Consider the following 18436-nt stretch of genomic DNA (forward strand, 5'->3'; position numbering starts at 1 on the left):
ATCTCCAACTCCAAAAAGTTAGAATTTGTTAAATTAAGCTAGAAATTGTCCAAATCTTCCTGATAACTTCCTGTAAAACATGTTTAAGAAAATTGTTGTGTACCTGTTTGATCCTGCTTGCCAACTCCAATAAGGCACGTTTCAAAATCTGTCATACTACAAGTTTTGAGTCAATGCAAGCTTTGTTTTCAGCAGACTGCATTTCATTTCTCCTTTGCTGCTTCTTGAGAAGTCTCCAGTCCCCTTTATGACCTTACTTGGGGTCGTAATTCCTTCTAGCCAGCCCTTATTGCCTTTTCAGCAGCTTTGGTTTCTGTGACCAACAGCGCAACATGTTCTATCACAGCTCGGCAAGACTACCTGCTCACAGCCCCTCTCTCTGTCTTTTTTCCTTTGACTTCTTCCGTAGTCCCGGGCCATCGGCCCCTTACTTCTGCCCGGGACTCCGCTCTCCCTCTTGCCACGCCAGCCACTGTCCCAGCGGGGACGGCTCCCCGCTTTAACAGGGCTCTCCAGGACGGACAGCCCTGCTCCTCACCCGGCCTGGATATCAGTCCCCAGTGGGTTGCTGCGGGCTCTGGCCCACGCTCGTGGCGCGTTTTGGCCCTCTTCAGGGGGCGCCTGGCGATTGAGGCCCCGCTGAGGGGGCGTCAGGCGCCGTGGCGGGCGGGGAGGCAGCTCTCCTCCACGGCCGGCTGCTGGACACGAGTGTCCCGCCCTGCCGCCTTCCCGGCGCTGCCGCTCCGTGTGCCTCTTGGCCGCTTTTTGGCCGGTTTTGGGCCGCGGGACACCCTCCTGAGGCGCCCTGCGCGGAGCGCGAGCACCCACCCGCCGCGCGGAGGGCGCGAAGCGGGATTGTTCGCGCGCGCGAGCGCGGAGAGGGGCGAGGCGGGACTGTTCGCGCGCAGCGTGCGTTGCCATGCCAACACGGCGGGGCGCGCGGCGGGCTCCCTGGTGCCGGCCGGCCGTGGCCCCGCCCCCGCCCGCGCCCCCGCGGCCCCGCCGCACTACAGCTCCCGGCAGCCTTCGCGCCGCGCCGTGACTCGGCTGGGGCGACGGCGGCGCTGGCCGGGATGGAGTGAGGGGGCGAGCGGCGGAGAGAGCGCAGCCCACTGAGCCCCGGCCCCTTCTCCCCTTTCACCCTCCCTGGCCCGGGCCTATGCGGCCCCCCAGAGACCATGGGATCCAGGATCAAGTGAGTGCCCCCCGGAGCTCCCCTGCCCCTCTCGCAGGCCCTCAGGACAGCGGGAGGGCTCTGCAGAGCGAGAAGGGGACTTCCCCGCCCTCCTTCCCGCTCCGTGTGAGGCCGCGCGGGCGAGACTCCGGCCGAGCCTCCAGGCCGCGGGGTAGGGCGAGAGAGAGGGGCAGGAAGAAGGGGGAAGTGTGCGTCCCACGCCCCCGGGCCAGCTCGGGGGCCGGGGAGGGAGGAGGCGGCAGGGCGGAGGGCCCGGTGCCGCCAAACCCCAGCTCTGCGGCCCGACCCCGGGGCGGGGGGCTCCCCCGTCCCCCCTGCCCTGAGGAGAGGAGGAGAGCGTCGTTTCCCGCCCTGAAACCCAGACCTGGCCTGGTGTCTGCTCTTCTCCCCGTTCTCAGCTCTCCCTGTGGTAGTGCATAGGGCCAGGCAGTTTGAATGTTATCGGTCCAGGCCTTGCGGAGGGTGGGGGCTGCTGGAATGGGAAAGGCTCCATTGCTAGCACGTCTGTTTTGGGGGTGTGAGGGGGCCGAGTTCAAAGCCTCTTGCCTAGGTTAGAGTGTGCTAAAGGAAAGATGGATAGTCTAGCTATGATATCTTGAAAGTGCATTAGCAAGGGGATTTGGGGGAAGAAGAGCAGAGCAAGTTATTAATATGTTGGACCTGCAGCTCCATGCTCTTGGTATTTTTTAATTTTCATAAAACTGGAAGCTGATTTGTTGGCAAGCCCTGTTGATATGTTTGGTATTGTCATGTTAAAGACCTCAGTTCATTCATATGCTGTTCTAGACAAATTCAGTTTCTCTGAGGCAGGTAGAGGTGTAGTAAGGCTATCACCAAGCAGGGAGTGCTGACATCTTTGTGCATGAAAGGTGTGATGGAGTGGAGCCATCCAGTTAGCTTGTATTTTATTGAGCAGTTTCAGTAGGTGCTGTTGAGCAATTGCTTTTCCTTCTCGAACACAGTGTTCTTCAAGATTACATAGGGCTTTAACTTTTCACCTCTTTTGTTTGAGTTGAATATGAGACTGCAGGAGACATAGCTTACAGTGTCTTAGTGTGATGACACATCTTCATGTTCCCAAGCCCGTAGGCTGGATAGACATAAATATGTGTCTGTGCAGCCAGGTGTTTTAGGAAAATGTAAGTGGATAATGAGTGCTTGTAATGATAGTACTGAGGTGATTGGTTGGTTTTGGAAAGCAACCTTCCTTCTTCAGGAGATAAAGTGGGGATAGTTTTTGCACTTCTTTGGCATATGGGTTCTCAACTGGCGCTACAAAAAAAATCAAGGTCTGAGAAATTAGTTAGACTTTTAGCTTACATTCCAGTAGAGGTGGAATCTAAAATTGTTACTATACTGACAGCAAAGGAGGTTGCATCTGTGAACTTACACCTTCGGATGTTGAAGCTGTCACCCTTGCTGGGGTCACTTCAAGACTATGATCTGAAATGACTTATCTTAAATCTATTAAAATATTAAAAGGCTGATATTCACGTAAAATATAGTTTCTTTTGTGTACGTACTGAATCCATAAGCTGTGTTTATGATCTTTGGGTTTTTGATTGCTAACTTGACCTTAATGGCTTTGCTGAATGTGAATGATCGCTCAGATGAGATGCATCAACTGGCAACCTCACCAGTATTGTTAAGGAGATGTAGCAGTTAGAAGTATTTATTGCAGCCAATGGACTTCAGGACTTTTTCTGTGCAAATTCTGTTTCGGTGTGGATGTGGTTACAGACAAAGCCTATATCTTTCTGTCAAGAGCAAAACATAGGTGATAACCCCATGTAAGGGTTACGTTTTATTTCTCTTGGACTTTGTGAGAAAGCATTTTGTCTGTTGTGTGATTAAGCAACTTTGCCTTGAGCAACAATTAATAAATTATTTTTTTTTTCCACTTTGAACAGAATACTGTGCTCAAGTAGAGTAAGGAAAAAATTTTAAAACAGCCTTGAAATACATAAAGAATGAGAGCGCGTTTCTGAGTCTGATCTGGATGTTTAGTCCAGCAAAGGTTTTCTGGTTGATAAGTAGCTCCCTTCTTGGGGCAGATGGAGGCGTGAATGAGAAGTCTATTTATAATGGGTATCCTGAGGCATGCCTCCTTTACTGGTGTCACCAATATGTGTTGGAGCCCTAGCAAAAATCTACTAGTCAGATCTCTTGCTTCTTGCTATAGATGGATAAATACAGGGGATATTAAACTCCTTGGCTAAACTCCTTGGCACGTGATCACTTGCATACACTGTGATATACTCTGCATGAAACCCGGGCATATGTCGGTTATATTTCTGGTGGATGTATAGTAATGAGTCATTTGAGTGAAAGATTGCGTAGAGGAAATTATCAGTAGCTGCATCAGACTGAAGTGAAAGAAATCAAAAGTTGTCAGCAATTCTGCAAGCTTTTGGCTTGTGTATACCTGCAGGCAAAAAAAGGTAAACTGAGTATTGGGTTACGCTGTTGGGTTAAGCTTTGTGTTGGAGCATGTCATACTGTACATGCAAGGCACTCTGTGCCAGCGAGGTAGTGTAAAATAGAAATCTAGTTATCCTGGCTGCTGTCACTCCTTGGTAGCTCTCAGTACTCAAGACATCACAAAAGAGAAAGTAATTTATTTATTTATTTATTTTTAAATGATGTGTCAATATCAATTTGTTCAACAGAATTGCATTGCACTGTAAAAACATTTGGCATGTTCCTTTCCAGAGCTGGCTGTATTTCAGTGATGACAGAAGAGATCCCTGATATTAATCTGGGAATGCTTTCAGATATTTGACATAAAGTTTGCTGAAAAGTAATATTATCTACCTAGGGAATACCAGGCAGAAAGTTATATATATAGAAATTAATCAGAGTTTGAGGTGCCATTTCTGAATTGAATTAACAGTTACAGATTTCTGCTAAGAATGTTTTTCTGCAAGAGATGAGCGACTTGGTCTTCTTTCAAGACAGCTAATTATCAAACAGTGTCAGGCTCTTCTCTTATCCCTCAATTTTTAAGTAGAAGGATACTTTCTGTCATAAGTGCTATTACATTTGCTAGTGTAGAAAAAAAATGCTCCTAATAGAATTCGAGTAGTGGCTTTAGATATGTGAGGTATCTACTTCCATACATATAGTTTTGGAGAAGAACTTTTAAAAATTTTATTCTGCACAAATCACTTGCAATTTGCTAAAAACTAGTATTTTTGATTGTAAAAAGTACGTAAATATCTTATTTTAAATATTATATTACTTTGATCTAAAATGGAATTTCTTGTGGATACTAAAGCTATTTCTACGTCAGACAGGTTTTAAGTAATTCATACAACTAGCATTTATCACAAAAGCATTCTCTTCTCAGAGCTGCTTCCTAAATTTCTATTTACACAAAAGTATGTAATTTCCTTCTGAAATGATCCAGTTATCAAATAAATGGAGTACTGTGTATTTTTGTACATGCATGTCCTAAGTGCTTTCTTTTATTGCATCTGTATGTTCCCTTGGTAACTGACCATGGGTCATTAAGTGATTATTTGGAGGATATTGGGAGGAAAGAAAACTTTGTGTGTGTGTAAGTTCATAATCCTGCGGATGATTTCAGTGGGTTGAGGTTGTAATACAATGCATAGGTGGCATTAGATGTCTGCAGGGTAGTTTAATAGTAATAAAAATGGACTGCCAAATCTACATGTTCTGACGCGTGCTTATGCTACATTTGGAAACTGTATCAAGCCTCGTAGTAACTTGCTTCCTTAATTCCACTGAAAAGTTATAAAATATTCAGAATTCAACAATGACTTCATTCTCATACTGAGGTGTTACCTTGTTGAATGCAGCCTTTAATACTAAGTTTCTGACTTGGCAAAGCTACTTTAATTTCACTGTTCATAGAAACAAATGGACGTTTGTCATGGAATATTAAAATACAAAATTTAATGTCTTTTTGTCTGAAAGTTTTGGTATATAGTATGCGTTCTTGCCAGCTGCGTTATACAGTGTTTTCACTGAAGAATTTGAACACTGATTCTAACATAATACTAAAAAGGTGTTTGTTGTTTTATCCATTAGTTATAAAAATATTATACAATTTATAAACTTTTAATTAAGGAAACTGGGTGCTAAAAATAAAGACGTAAACAAGGAGGGTAAGATAAGGCTGCATGGCAATACATGAGAAAAGAAAAACACGTTTCTAGTGTTTTGTGGATATCGTTTCATCCTCATCCTGTCCGACGACTGTAGAACATACCTCTATTTAAGAATCTGTATTTGAAGCAGATTATATGCAGCAACTCCAGCACAGAGAGAATTATGCAAGTTTGTTTTATACTGCAAAGTAAGAGTTGTTTTGTTGATTTTAGATTTCTTGTACCTTATGAATGTAGTTTTCTGAAAAATGGCTACTTAAGGCAAATCATTTGGGAATTGGTGACAAATTAAATTAACATTAATTGAGTTGTGAACCATTGTTGCTTCTGAGAGGTGCTCTGTAAAACTGTAGAGAGTGATCCTATGCTACTGAAACCAATGGTAGCCTTTCTGTGGATTTAAATAGGTGTGGTGTTTGGCTTAGAGCCACTTGAGTTACACTAAGTGGACTTGTGGCATGGTTAGAAATGTTTTGTTTAATCCCTTTGGGTGTTAAAGAAGGATTAAAAATAATAGAAATTCTCTGAAGAGTAGACTGAACTCCTGGAGATGTTTATATGTTGGTTTGAGATGCTGGGTAAGATGAGTTTCGTTTTGTAAATTATTATTCAGGTAGGAATTCTAGTATCTATATTTTTTCCAATGTTAGATAGTTTGCATTAACACGTAGCATTATCACTATACAAGCAGCCATGAATTAGAACAGTAATTATGCAGTTTTGATGCTTGGTTTTAACCAGAAAGTCTAAGAATAAAATGTTACACGTTCAGACTTACAAAATTTATTTCAGTAACTGAACAATTACAGTCTACTGAGTGAGTCTCTTTAATCGCATAAAAATTTTTGAAGTAGTTAAAATTGTTAGAGTCAGAAATTTAAGTCAAAATATACTTTCTTATGGAATCACCCACTGCCTTTACATGCTCCGTATGAAACGGAATTCCAGAGCTTCACTTATGGAGTTATATTAGTAAGAAGTGAAAATGTATACTAAATGTTTTGTTTTGTTTTTCTTAAGTCATATATCATTAATTTTTTACTTTTATTACTGGTATATTTATAACTCTAGAGCAGAATAAGTCTCTTTCCTCAAGTTTCAGTTACATTTTGTAGCTAAATTGGGTATAATTTTTGACTGTTGCGCCTATTTCCTTATTTTACGTGCTCTGGCAGCTTTCTGAATTTAAGACTCTGGAGTCTCGTGAGGTGAAACCTTTTACGCTTGTAATGCTCTTCAACGTGGTCTTTTTTTGACAAAGAGGTAGAAATATTTTGACAGGTATTAAAGAGGGGAGCGGTTTTTGTCCTAAATACAGCCTCTTAAGTTTTCAAATAATGCATACATAAAATGACTTTGCATTCTCTTGACTGCAACTTCTTTTTTTTTTTTTTTTTTTTTTTCTTTTTCCCCCCTGAATAAATAGGTGTTGTGAAGTAGAACTCAAGGGTCACGGTAATGAAAATGTGGATCTAAGTTGTTTGTCCTGTGTTGGACAGTGTGACTCTGTTTTCAGTTTGGTGAAGAGAAAAGAGTATTCAGGATTAATTTTTTTTTTCCTGAAAAAAATCCCTGTATTTAGCACATAAGTGACTTTCTCATTTGAAAGTAAAGAATAAAAAAGAACTTGTTTTTGCAAGTTGCACATGTAATCAAAATTACTATTGTGCCCAAGAACTGAAATAACTGTTGTTTCTCTGAGTAGCATTCTGAAAAGTGATGTAAAAGCCATGGTTTTCTTTTTCTGGTAATGTTCTGAATGATAGGCCTGTGATATTTTAGTATCTAGGAATGCAGACTAGTCACAACAATTGAATTGACTTAAAGGTTCTGTGTGCTTGATTTCTATCGGTTTGATTAATTTTTTTTCTCTGTAGAAGTTTGTTAGACATCCTGTTCATACTGACTCGTCTGAGCTTCAGTCACATCTTGTTACACTCTAGTAAGGCAGAAAGATCTGATGTGAAGTCATCACAGACTGTAAAACAAGGAATCTAGTTTATCAAGATATTGTTGTAATGTATACATTCTTAGAACCCTTTTTGACTGAGTAATTGAAAGCACACTTGAAAAAAATTTGCAATGTGCTGAATACTGTCTCTTTTTATTTCAGACAAAATCCGGAAACTACCTTTGAAGTGTATGCAGAAGTAACCTATTCAGGAATTGGTTGCATTGGGAAAGGTAGTGTTTTTCACTTTTAATCTACCTCTTTGTGGGCTAAAACTATTCTTAAGAACCATGCATTGTGAGATAATGGAGTATATTTAATATTACGCTGTTATAACTTCGAAAGGTATCTTAATCACTAGTTCAGTGGAGTCTTTTACAGTTAGGACTAACGATGAGGAGTTATTGCCTCTCTCTGATTGTGGGCAGTTTTCTGATTTCTTTGGCTGTTTTGCCTCTTTTGTCTTCTAAAATAGAAATAACTCTTACTTCATTAGGTTGAAAAAGTAAATGCATTTTCAGGTTTGTATTTGCTGTTCATATAAGGAATGGGTAGTTTTAAAACAACAAAAAAACCTCTGAAACTTCTTGTGTGGAATTTATTTTTACTTCCTCTTTCTTAGCTGTCTACAGAACTATTTTTGTCTGTTCCCAGAATTCTTCCTTTGATCAATTAATGTATTTAGAAATAAGGCAGGAAAGCAGCTCATGATTTGGTTAACTATTTTTACCAAACATTGTTATCAAGTAATAATTATACAAATATTTTTCTATAATATTATTTCTGACAAGTATTCCTATGTTTACGCTAGAGAAATCCTTAACTGCTGAAATCAACATGTAAATATATTTGTGAATTCCTGATTGCGCTTTTTTCTGAAGTTGATGAACTTGATCAAATAAGCAGGAAAAGTGAAGTCTGAAATTCATAATCGCACAGTTTAGTTCAAGATATTGTTTTGTGAAGTCGGTCTCTAGAATGTTACAAAAAGGAGGGATGTCGAAATGAAATAATTATGATTAATCAACATATACTGAAGTAATATCCCTTTAAACTTTTAAGAAATGATCATGTATGTATTGTATATATGGTATAATGAACCAATAGAAAGGATTTTTACATTTTATTGACTGGAAAGCCACTTATCTCCTTTCATATCTATATATGTTTGTTACAATCAGCAGAAATCAAATAGCTGCAACTCTTTACTGCTGAAGCCTCCATAGCAGTTGTAACTGGAATACAGTTTTGGCCGGTCCTACTGCTCTGTGCCATCACGACTATTTGATGTAACTACAGGAGCCCTTTTAATAACTAGTCTTTGTTTCTGCACATCTGACCTGGATTCTAGTGCCAGAAAATCTGAACAAATTTGACCATAAACATTACATTGTACAGTACTAGTGTCTGGGTATAATCTTCTCTTTGAAGTTAGTTTGCATCCCCCTGGAGGGATTAATTCCCTGCTGTGGGAAGGTGGGTTAAAAAGCACGGAAACTACTTTACAGGTTTTTAATTGGAGAATTTAGTATACATTTTGTTCTATAAACCAACTGATTCTGTGGGAGTTTCACTTAGTTGTGTTTTTAGGTTTGTTGTATGTACTTGTAGGTGCAAAATCTTCAGAAATTGTTTTTAGTGAGTAAAGCGAAGTGTTTTAATAATTGTTTTCACAACTCATATAGTCTGAAGTTATTAATTCTCTCTGAATAATCTTTTGCAAGATTTTTTTTGCAACCAATTTTTTATATTTAAGAGGTACCCTTTTTTTTTTTTTTCTCAGAAGTCTTAGATTTGTGTATCCTCAAATATTGTGTCCTTCTGCTCTAAATGAATGGTTTGGTTCTCTGTGGTATCAACTGTATTTGACAGCTATGCTGTAACCCAGACAAATCACCATTCTAGAAATACAGACCTGAAGACCTCCATGTAGTCTTTTCTGCTTCTTGGCTAGCTGTTCTATGCCAGAAGACCGAGAATATACATCAACTTTTTTTTTTTTCAGTCAGAGAATGTATGTTAAAATGGCAAGGAGCAGTTACTGTTAAGAAAAGCAGAATGTGTAAAAGGTGTATAAGGAGCAAATTATCAGGCATGTTTAAAAAACTATTTCTTCCTGTGTAATGGATTCTAAAGTTAACTAAGACAACAGTTTCTGAAGTTCATGTCTAGTGTAATAGTGGTATTGATCACTTACAATGCTCTTAATTCTTATCAATCTTCTGACATCGTCTTGAGGAGAATGAATTGCTCCAAAGCTATAACAGTGCTAATGTGGGAGATTGTTTGGATTGTGGGACAGTAAAACATGCCTCTTTTGTTTTATGCAAAAGTTTGTGTAGCACAGGATATTTTCCATGTGACTGTTAAATATCAACTGTAATTAAAAGCTTTAATGTATTTCATAGTTCACGTACATCTTGCTGAAATGGGAGACACTGACTTGTGCTGTTAACTACTAACAGACAATTGTACATTCGTGTACCTTTACTGCTTATGTAATTGTCAACAATCTTGCATTAAATGTTTATTTGGTTAGTTACTTTTGAAATGAATGAAAACAGCATTATCCATTGTCTATTATATAGAAGGCTCCCTCTTAGTTACCAGGACAGTTGACTGCAGAAGAAAACATCTGTTCTGGGCTCCAAGAAAGACATCAGTAAATTGGAACAAGTTCAATGGAGGGCCACCAAGACGGTGAGCGAGCTAGAGCACTTGCATTGTGAGGGGAGGTTGAGAGTGCTGGGCTTCTTCAACTTGGAGAAGACTTCAGGGAACTTGAACAGCAGCCTTCCATACTTGTGAGGAGTTCATCAAGTTGAGATGTCCAGGCCCTTCACAGTGGTGCATGGCAGGAGGACAAGAGGCAATGACATAGACTGAATCAAGAAGCGTTCTAGCAGAATAACCAGAACGGATATTGAGGGCAGCCAAGTATTGGACAAGGTTGCTCAGAGAGGTTGTGCATCCTTGGAGGTTTTCAAGACCCAACTGGATCACAGCCTGAGCAACCTGGTCTGACCTCACACCTGATCCTTCTTTGAGCAGGAGGTTGGACTAGAGACCTCCTGAGGTCCCTTCCAGCCTGAATTACCCTATGATCCTAAGATTTGATTCCTGGTAATGTAAGCTTCAGGAACATCTGAGGGGTGTTTTGTACTCTTAATAGGGTATGAAGAGAAAATTTCATTGAAACCAAAGAAGTTGAAAAAGCAAACGCTTTTTTATTCCAACCCAAGCAGAACTCTGCCAAACCACAATGAAATGTGTGAACTGAGAAAGGAAATGATGACTGGATCAGCTCAGCTGTGGTTTCTTTGTCCTTTCCCTTCTCGATTGTTGAGAAATAATGATAATGTGTGCTCAGCATTGGTGATTTGTATATTTCTGGTACATGAAGTCTTTGGTATGTCATACAATTCCAGCATTCAGTTGTATCTAAAAGCTGTGTTTGTGCTTTTCTTTGTTATATTCATAGATCTTATTTGGGGACTTAATGGATATTTCTTACTGGGTCACTATATAAATGTGATATCTTTGTTTTGAGAACGGTGAGGCAAGATAGCTGCAACTGTGAGTAGCAACATTCAGATGAATATTTGTTATTAAGAAGATGTTTTCTTAAGAGAAGGCAATTACAAAACCGGTTTTTTGCCTTTTGATGGTGGTTTCCGTGGAAGCTGGGAATTCCCCTTATCTAATTGAATCTAAGTTAGTGTGTGTGGTTTGTTTTTTGTCATTTTTTAAATAACATTTGAATTCCTAAAATTGAATGAAAATATGAAACTGCTTTTATCTTAACTTTGTTCAGATTTTTTGGGAGTTTTTTTTTTGGGCTGTCTGGAATTCAGAATTTCTTCACTCAGTACTTCAGCACTTCATTAATACTTCAATGATGCATTCATTCATGTTCTGCTTTTCAGTTTCATCAAATAGCACTGTTCTCTTGTCCATGTTCTCTTCTGATAAAATTTTGATGCGTTTTCGCCAAAAGCGTAGGGCAGCAAAATAGAATACAAAGAATGGAGCCTGCATCTTTACAGTCACAGTATATGGAAGTTATCTAGTGAGAAATCTGTGTTGTGTGTGTCAAGTGTAAGTATGTCAAGCATAGGAACTTAGCAAATCTAGTGCTTCTCATCAGCTCCCACACACTTACTTTCAGGAAGAGAGGAAAAAATAGGCATGGTTTTATTAAAAAAATGGAATATTATTATAGGGAAAATATTGACTGAAACTTATAGTGTTGATACTTAGATTATTTCCTTTGTTGTATCAGGTTAAGTACCGGGTAATGACAGACTCAGAGAAAAAGTTGCAGTTCCAAGGCTGATACAGAAGCCAGGCTAATAGGCTAACAGGTTAAATCATCTTAACAGGTACCTTTTGTGCAGCGGTGTCGTTGGGATGGAGTAAGATGCTAATACTGTAAAGATGGGCACAACAAAGTCAACTCTTCGACACCTGTGGCTGGTAACTTTGGCTTTCAGCCATTCTAGGTGAATAGAGAGATTGTTAGGACTTCAAAAAAATTTGATGACTAAGATAAATTCCAGCTCATATGTAAGGCTTTAGTATTCTGTAACCTATGTGTGGAGTTTGTGTCTTTTGCCTTTATGCATTTTAGTGCTCTGTAGTTCTGACAGCAGGAGAATTTCTGACTTTCCTTGTCACTTAGATATAAGGAAGCCATCTGCCTTGCGAAATCTAAGTGTTTCGCTTTTTTAAAAAATGCAACTAAACGAAATATTTTTAGATTCATTGTGGTTATTTTAGAGACTTCACTGAAAGGAGTTAACTTTGCTTCAGGAATTAAATAAAATAGAGCCTCAAAAATCATAGATAGAGGGGAATGACAGTATAGCTTATTGCCCAGCAGATACCAGTAATATATTCTGAACATCATCTATAATTGCATCAGTTTTGCCTTTTTGCTGTGATGTTTAAATAATTAAGTATGACTTGGGAGAAATGAGTAGATGTATGTTTTAGTTGACAGTAAAATAATTATTATAGCACTTCTGAACACCATATGCAAGGTTTAAGGTCTACCATTGCTTTTGTTAGCATACTGCTTTGTGGTATGTTATGTTTTACTGTTCACCTGAGTTTAAGAAAAATGTTTAAAACCAAACTTTGTTTTCAGTGCTTTTGATACCCAATGATACCAAAATCTTTGCAGCAGAGGATGTCTGTGCTGTTTATTTCATCACTGGTGTAGCTGGTGCTTCTCAAATTCAAGAAGCTAAAAGGATGCTCATTTAAATCTTACCTGGAAATGCTAAGTTCTCTGGTGTTAAGGCAGTGTGTGTTCCACAAAATAGCACACTCCTAAGCAAATAACGTTGGATGTTCTAATCTGAAGCTACAGATTACTATTTTAACTTATTTTTATAAGTTTTGATGATAAGTCTGTGTCTTTGGTGTGAGAGCTTTTCTCATTCATTGGAATTGTTACATGCAGTGGATAATTTGGGAGCAAAATAGACACTTTGTGTGAAATACTACTATTTTACTGGGTTTCTTTTCCCATTTTTAAACTTCATGTAAAGGAAGGGAAAATGCATTTTATGAGATTGTGGAGTCCTTCTAATGGAGGCCTTGTGTATTTGTCGTGGCATCTCATAATAGTAAAACTACAGAGAAATTAAGGTAGTAAATTACAAAGAACTTGTACTGTTTCTTTTACAAATTATAACTGCTTAACTTAGCTTAAGCACTTCTAGAAATTCAGTTCTATACTATTGCCATTGTATGCTTGCAAGTAAAGTGCATTAGAACTGCATTTTCTTTTTTTAAAACCTCAGTTAAAAGCCTGTTTTGGGTTTCTTTACATGCAGAAGTAGAAAAAAATCTACTAGCAATTTTAGTTTAAATACCTACATAAAGAAAGTGGAAAACATACTAACTGCTGAATAAATATTTCTTTTAATTTTTCAAAGCACTTTATGATCTTAAAACTACTTCAGATCATTCAAGAAATACAATGTGACAAATTTAAGGATCTTGCTGGACCTCAGCCAAAGATCCTCTCGTGTTAGATGGGGCTGTGAGGAGAACTGTAGTCTATCAAACTGTTCATGTAGAAAGAGAATTTGTTAGTCTAAAGTAACCGATCAAAATAGTCTCTAAAGTATGAACATTTGAAAGTAAATGCTCACAAGAGTAAGACACCCCTCCTACACCCCTGTCTGGGAAGACGTAGCGTGCTTTTGTATGGGGTTTTTGTGTTCTCGCCAAAGCAGACACTATAAAAGTATGTCAAATCTGTAGCTTTACCATGTAGTGTGCCAAAAGGCCTTTCTCTCCAAGGACCTCATCTTTCATCTTTTTGTGAGTATAGCATAAATTCTTGCTGTGTGTTCAAGGAAAAAGCTAAAATGGTTTAGTACAGCTAAAGGATTTTTTCTTTTCTTTTTTTTTTTTTTTTTTAAAGAGAGAAACCCATGGTAAGTTAGAAGCCTAAATGCAATAGCATGGACAAAGTGTAAGTGCATTAGAATTTAACAAATGCTCACTGGATTAGTATAGGAAATGCAGTTTATACTACTTCTTTTATGATAGAATTTAAAAGGTCTTGCTGTAAGGCTCGCCATGTGCTTCTTTCTTTTCTCCAAAACATACCACTAAGTTGAAAAGGGAGATGAATCTTAGAAGGAAACTATTAACTCTGAGGGAGTTTATCATTGTTTGAGAGAAAGGATGAAATTTGCATTTGAATTGGCTCTGAGAGTAGCATGTACTACTAATCTTGTTCCTACTAGAAGCTTGTGAGTAGTTTAAGTACTTCCTTCTTTACTTTTCATGTTCTAGCCTTGTGTTGTACTAGCTCTTTCCCTCCCTCCTCCCCCTGCCAGTAGATCACAAATGTTATAACTTAAACTAATCTAAGTCCTTATCTCTACCGGGAGAAGTCAGGATGTGCTTGGGCCCTAAAATTATTCTACAGTTGTCACTATGGTTTCCATGGTAGGACTTTCACAGGTAGAGAGAACTAGCAGGTTTCTGTCTCTGCGAAATAGACATATTGCTACTGCTTATCATTATCTTTTTGTCATGTGTTGTAATTTTAGATAATAGCGCAGTGCCGCACATATAGGTGAAGTATTTTCTTGAACCTAAGCAAAGTTACTGGAGTAGGATTAAGTTCAGAGTTGGTCATTCAGAAGCTTGTAAACCTTTCCCCGTGCACCTCTGAGAGCAACTTTTTTTTTTTTTTTTTTTTTTAAAGGTGAAAACATTTTGTTGGTTGAAATCTGCCTGTTCTGTATTGAGCAATAAATAACATACTGAAGGTTTAGGAGTAACAAAGGAAGTGCAAAATTCTCTCCATTAAATAAAAGCTTTCTGTTGAACGTGTGCTGTAATTCAGGCATCACAAGTTTTCCTATCCCATCTTTAGGGTATTCTGTTGCTACACCTAACTTCCTAAAGCAGGATTGGAAAAGTAATCAAATCTAAGTAGATAATATTTGGGAATTCTAATTCTCCTAAGCTGCTGCTTTGTTTTTCTGTTTCCATTTGATTGCTTTTCTTCGAAGTACAAACAAGGTGGAAGACTTTCACAAAGAACTTACTAGGACTGCAGTGTCCAGACCAAGTAAGTAGCTCTGTCTGAACTGTTATGTTTGAAGACAGTTCAGTTTGGCTTTTACAATATAAATGGAATACATAACTTAATTTGAAGAGAACTCACTTTATGGAAAAAAATACTAGAACCTGTCATATTGCAAATTGTCATAAATTTTATCTAGATGTGTTCTTAGCTGATGATACTAGATTTAATAAAACCCCAAAATGTTAATATCGAGTATAACTGAATGTTCTGCTGTTTCTGTAAGTTGTTTTGTGGGAAGAGATCTGTCGTTTGTCCTTTTTGCTTCATGCTTTAACTACTTCTGTCTGCAGTCTTTTCTATTTCAGAAGTATTTACTAGTCTGCACTATGTTGCTACTGCTGGCACTGTTTAACTAGACAGAAAGGTTCAGCACAGAAAGTCTTGCTCACAAGACTTTAAACTCTTTTGTTGATTTATTTTTTTAAAGGAGCTTGACATCTTCATCAAGTTCACAGTGGGCCTGCTTTGTTTGCTTTCTCTTGAATGCTTGATAAGATTTTTCTTCTATTGTTTTGTGCAGCAAGGACAGAACTTGCCATGGCTGAGGTGTTTTTTTTTGTAAATCCACAATATGGTCATTGTCTGCTGCTGAATAATTGTGACTGCTTTTTGTACAACCAGAACTAAGGCTTTGGCTGTGAACAGATTCCTTCTTAGCGTGAAAAGAGACTAATCCATGTAAATACAGCCCCAAAATAAAGCTTTACAGAAAAAGGGAAAGGCTGCTAAGCAGGAGGGCAGAGGTCAGCAATTTAACCTTTAACCTAACAAATAAGAAGCATGAAAGTTCCCGAATTGGTTTACAAAGGCAAGCTCCTGTGATCTGTCAGTTTTTCTTTTCATGATAGAGTTGGGTGAGAAAACTGACTGACAGCTAGTGCCTTTTTAACTGCAGGTTGAAATTAACTGCTAAACTGAAACTTTTTTAGAGAGGCTTTTTTTTTAGTGATTTTTAACAAATTATTTTCATTCACTAGCTGTACTTACAGTTTTCCTTGGATTTGTAGAGGAGTTTGAGTGATTGTTCTTTTTAAAGAGTTCTTGAGAGATTCAATTTAGATACCAAATACTACTGAAACATTTAATATTTCAGCATTTCAAGCATTTAAGAATTTCATGAAGCACTTGTTGCAATTAACTCTGTTAATGTGCTCCTTAAAGAGCAAGGCTGTTATCCCAATAACTGCGAAGAGATTGTGCTGAATAGAGTCCAAAAGTTGTTGTTAAAGGGAGTGTGTGTGTGTGTGACTTTATTTATGGGAGTAATTTTAACTTTGGCTCGTTCTGGGTCACAAAAATTTCCAAGGTGGTTTGTTTTTGTTTGTCCTTATTTAATCACAACAGGTAATCTCATTAATGAGTGTTACCTTTTGTTTAAAGCTTAATGCATCTGCAATCAGCTGTTAATCTAGATAGAGACGTTTCTGTAAAGAACTTTTAATTAGAGTGTCATTCGGATGAAAAAGAAACAAAGAAGTAATGACATTAAAGTAGACTCCCTGTCGATTAAGAGAGGCGATTTGTTTTTTTTTTTTTCCTAATATTGTGAGCACCATCTGAGAAATGTCCGACACTTGGTCCATCCCCAGTTGTACTGTGGGTGCTACGCTATGAGTGTCTTCAATAGAAATACTGGAGTTTAGAAATTGTGTCCACACGTAGGTCAGTAATCCTACCCAGAGCACTACTTTAACTTTCACATGCAAGCAAAGCAAATTCGGTAAAGCAAGAGATGAACTAGATCTATTTTTATTACTGGTTCATTTTGTAATAGGTAGTTCCTTGCAAGAAGAGAATGTAAAGCCTAATTCAAAAAGAGGCCTATCGGAGTGCCTGAGGCAGTATTGGTCTGCTTCTCTTTGGTGTGATATTTTTTCTTGGGAACAAAAAGAGACATTGTTAGGTTTTCTTGTGGGTTTTTTTTTTCTGTTGTTGGCCTTGTTTTGGAGTGTTTTGTGTTTTTTTTTCTTTTTTTTAGAATTAAATAGAGTTAGAAAGAAAGATAGTTTGAGGTTAAATTATTATCAAATTTTTTATTTATTAATTTATTAATGTGTAAAATTAATTAAAGACTACTCTTTTACAATGGTTGTAAAAAACCAAAACCAATCCCAAACCCCACCTTTTGTGCTACCAGAGACAGGGCTGATCCTGCAGTATTCTACATGAAATGCTCTCACCTCGCGTGCTGGTTCACAGTGAAGCATCAGTGTGTGGCACACTTCCCTGTGGCAGTGTTTGTAAATAACGGTGGTAAGACACATTTTAAATATAAAGAACTGTATTATGTTCTGTTAATATCCTAACATACTCATTATCTGTGAACTGAATTCCATCATTAGAGAGGGGAGAGAGAATGCTAAGGGAATGCTGCTTCCCAACTGATGAGTAGGGACTTGTTTGGCCCTAGTGGGGCTACCAAGTTTTGGTAAACCATTTGTCAAAATTCCAGATGCTAACAGATTATTGGCTCTTAGGAAGATGATTGTTACATCTTTTTTTAGATGGAAACAGCTTTTGATATACTTTAAAAAATGACTTATTTTGTGGAAAAGTGGGATAGAAACCGAGGAAATTGAACTGCAGTATTAAGGATGATAGCCTTGGATGGAGCGGTGGGAACAAACAATTGATAATGCTAATCTATTATCTGGAATGGGTTATAGTATGGAGAGTTCATTTGTTTGTACTTCCCCAGGGATTTTTTTTTTTTTTTTAAAAAAACCCAAACAACAAAACCCTTAAGCCCCCCAATATTTAAGTTGGTTGTGATTTTTTTTTTTTTTTTTTTTTTTTTTTTTCCTGAACTCTTCCGTGACTGGCTATTTGGAGAGTAGTTTTCTAATGTGATGAACTAACTAGTACAAACAAAAGTAGCATCTGGACGATGTTCTGGGTCATATGATTTAGTTTTTAGCCCTATGAGGAGCAGGGAGCTGGAGTCAGTGCTCCTTATGGGTCCTTTCCAACTTGAGATATTGTATCATTCTATACTATAGATAGTCAAATATAGAAGACTATGTAGAAATACCTTGTAGAACATCATAATCTGGGTGGAAAGTGCCACAGTTAAAAGATGAGGAGCAGGAGGAAGGGTCCTATTTACTATGCCAAAAACATGGAGTTTGCTCTGGACTTCATCAGCTATTGCAGTACATACACCTAGGGAGGGAATGGGATGGGGAGTGGGGGAGAAGAACTTTCAGTGAGTACTTTTAAAGCACTATCTTCGATACTGTAGCCAGATAATTTCCACACTTAGAATTTGTGCTAGGATTTTAAGCGGTGGTGAAGGGAATTACACTCACAGCTCCCATTGCATTCTACTAGGATTAACTGAATCCCATCTTTACTTCATTTGAAGAGTTAGTTATGTTGAAACTACGTAGTTATGAATATAAATAGTGGTAACATTACCTTTTTTGTGTTGCTTCCTACATCATTTTATCTCTTAAGTAAATAATTACTCTTCATTTATGTTTAGTTGACCTGTAAGATACTTTTGAGATCCTTGAGACCTTCTGTTTCAAAGA

At 38.3% G+C, this 18436-nt stretch overlaps 1 protein-coding gene across 5 annotated transcripts in view; it reads left to right on the plus strand.

Moving 5' to 3' along the window:
• Positions 1-1057: 1057 nt before the first annotated feature.
• DENND1A (DENN domain containing 1A) overlaps positions 1058-18436 on the plus strand; it is a 197937-nt gene continuing 180558 nt past the window's right edge. For all 5 annotated transcript variants that reach the window (XM_086763850.1, XM_086763854.1, XM_086763851.1 and 2 more), the window contains exons 1-2: positions 1058-1195; positions 7445-7515. In XM_086763850.1, the coding sequence (XP_086619976.1) occupies positions 1179-1195; positions 7445-7515 (88 nt within the window). In that variant the 5' untranslated portion in view covers positions 1058-1178. The remainder of the gene's footprint in view (positions 1196-7444; positions 7516-18436) is intronic.

This window comes from Chlamydotis macqueenii, chromosome 20, assembly GCF_036417535.1.
Source record: "Chlamydotis macqueenii isolate bChlMac1 chromosome 20, bChlMac1.mat, whole genome shotgun sequence".
NCBI lineage: Eukaryota > Metazoa > Chordata > Aves > Otidiformes > Otididae > Chlamydotis > Chlamydotis macqueenii.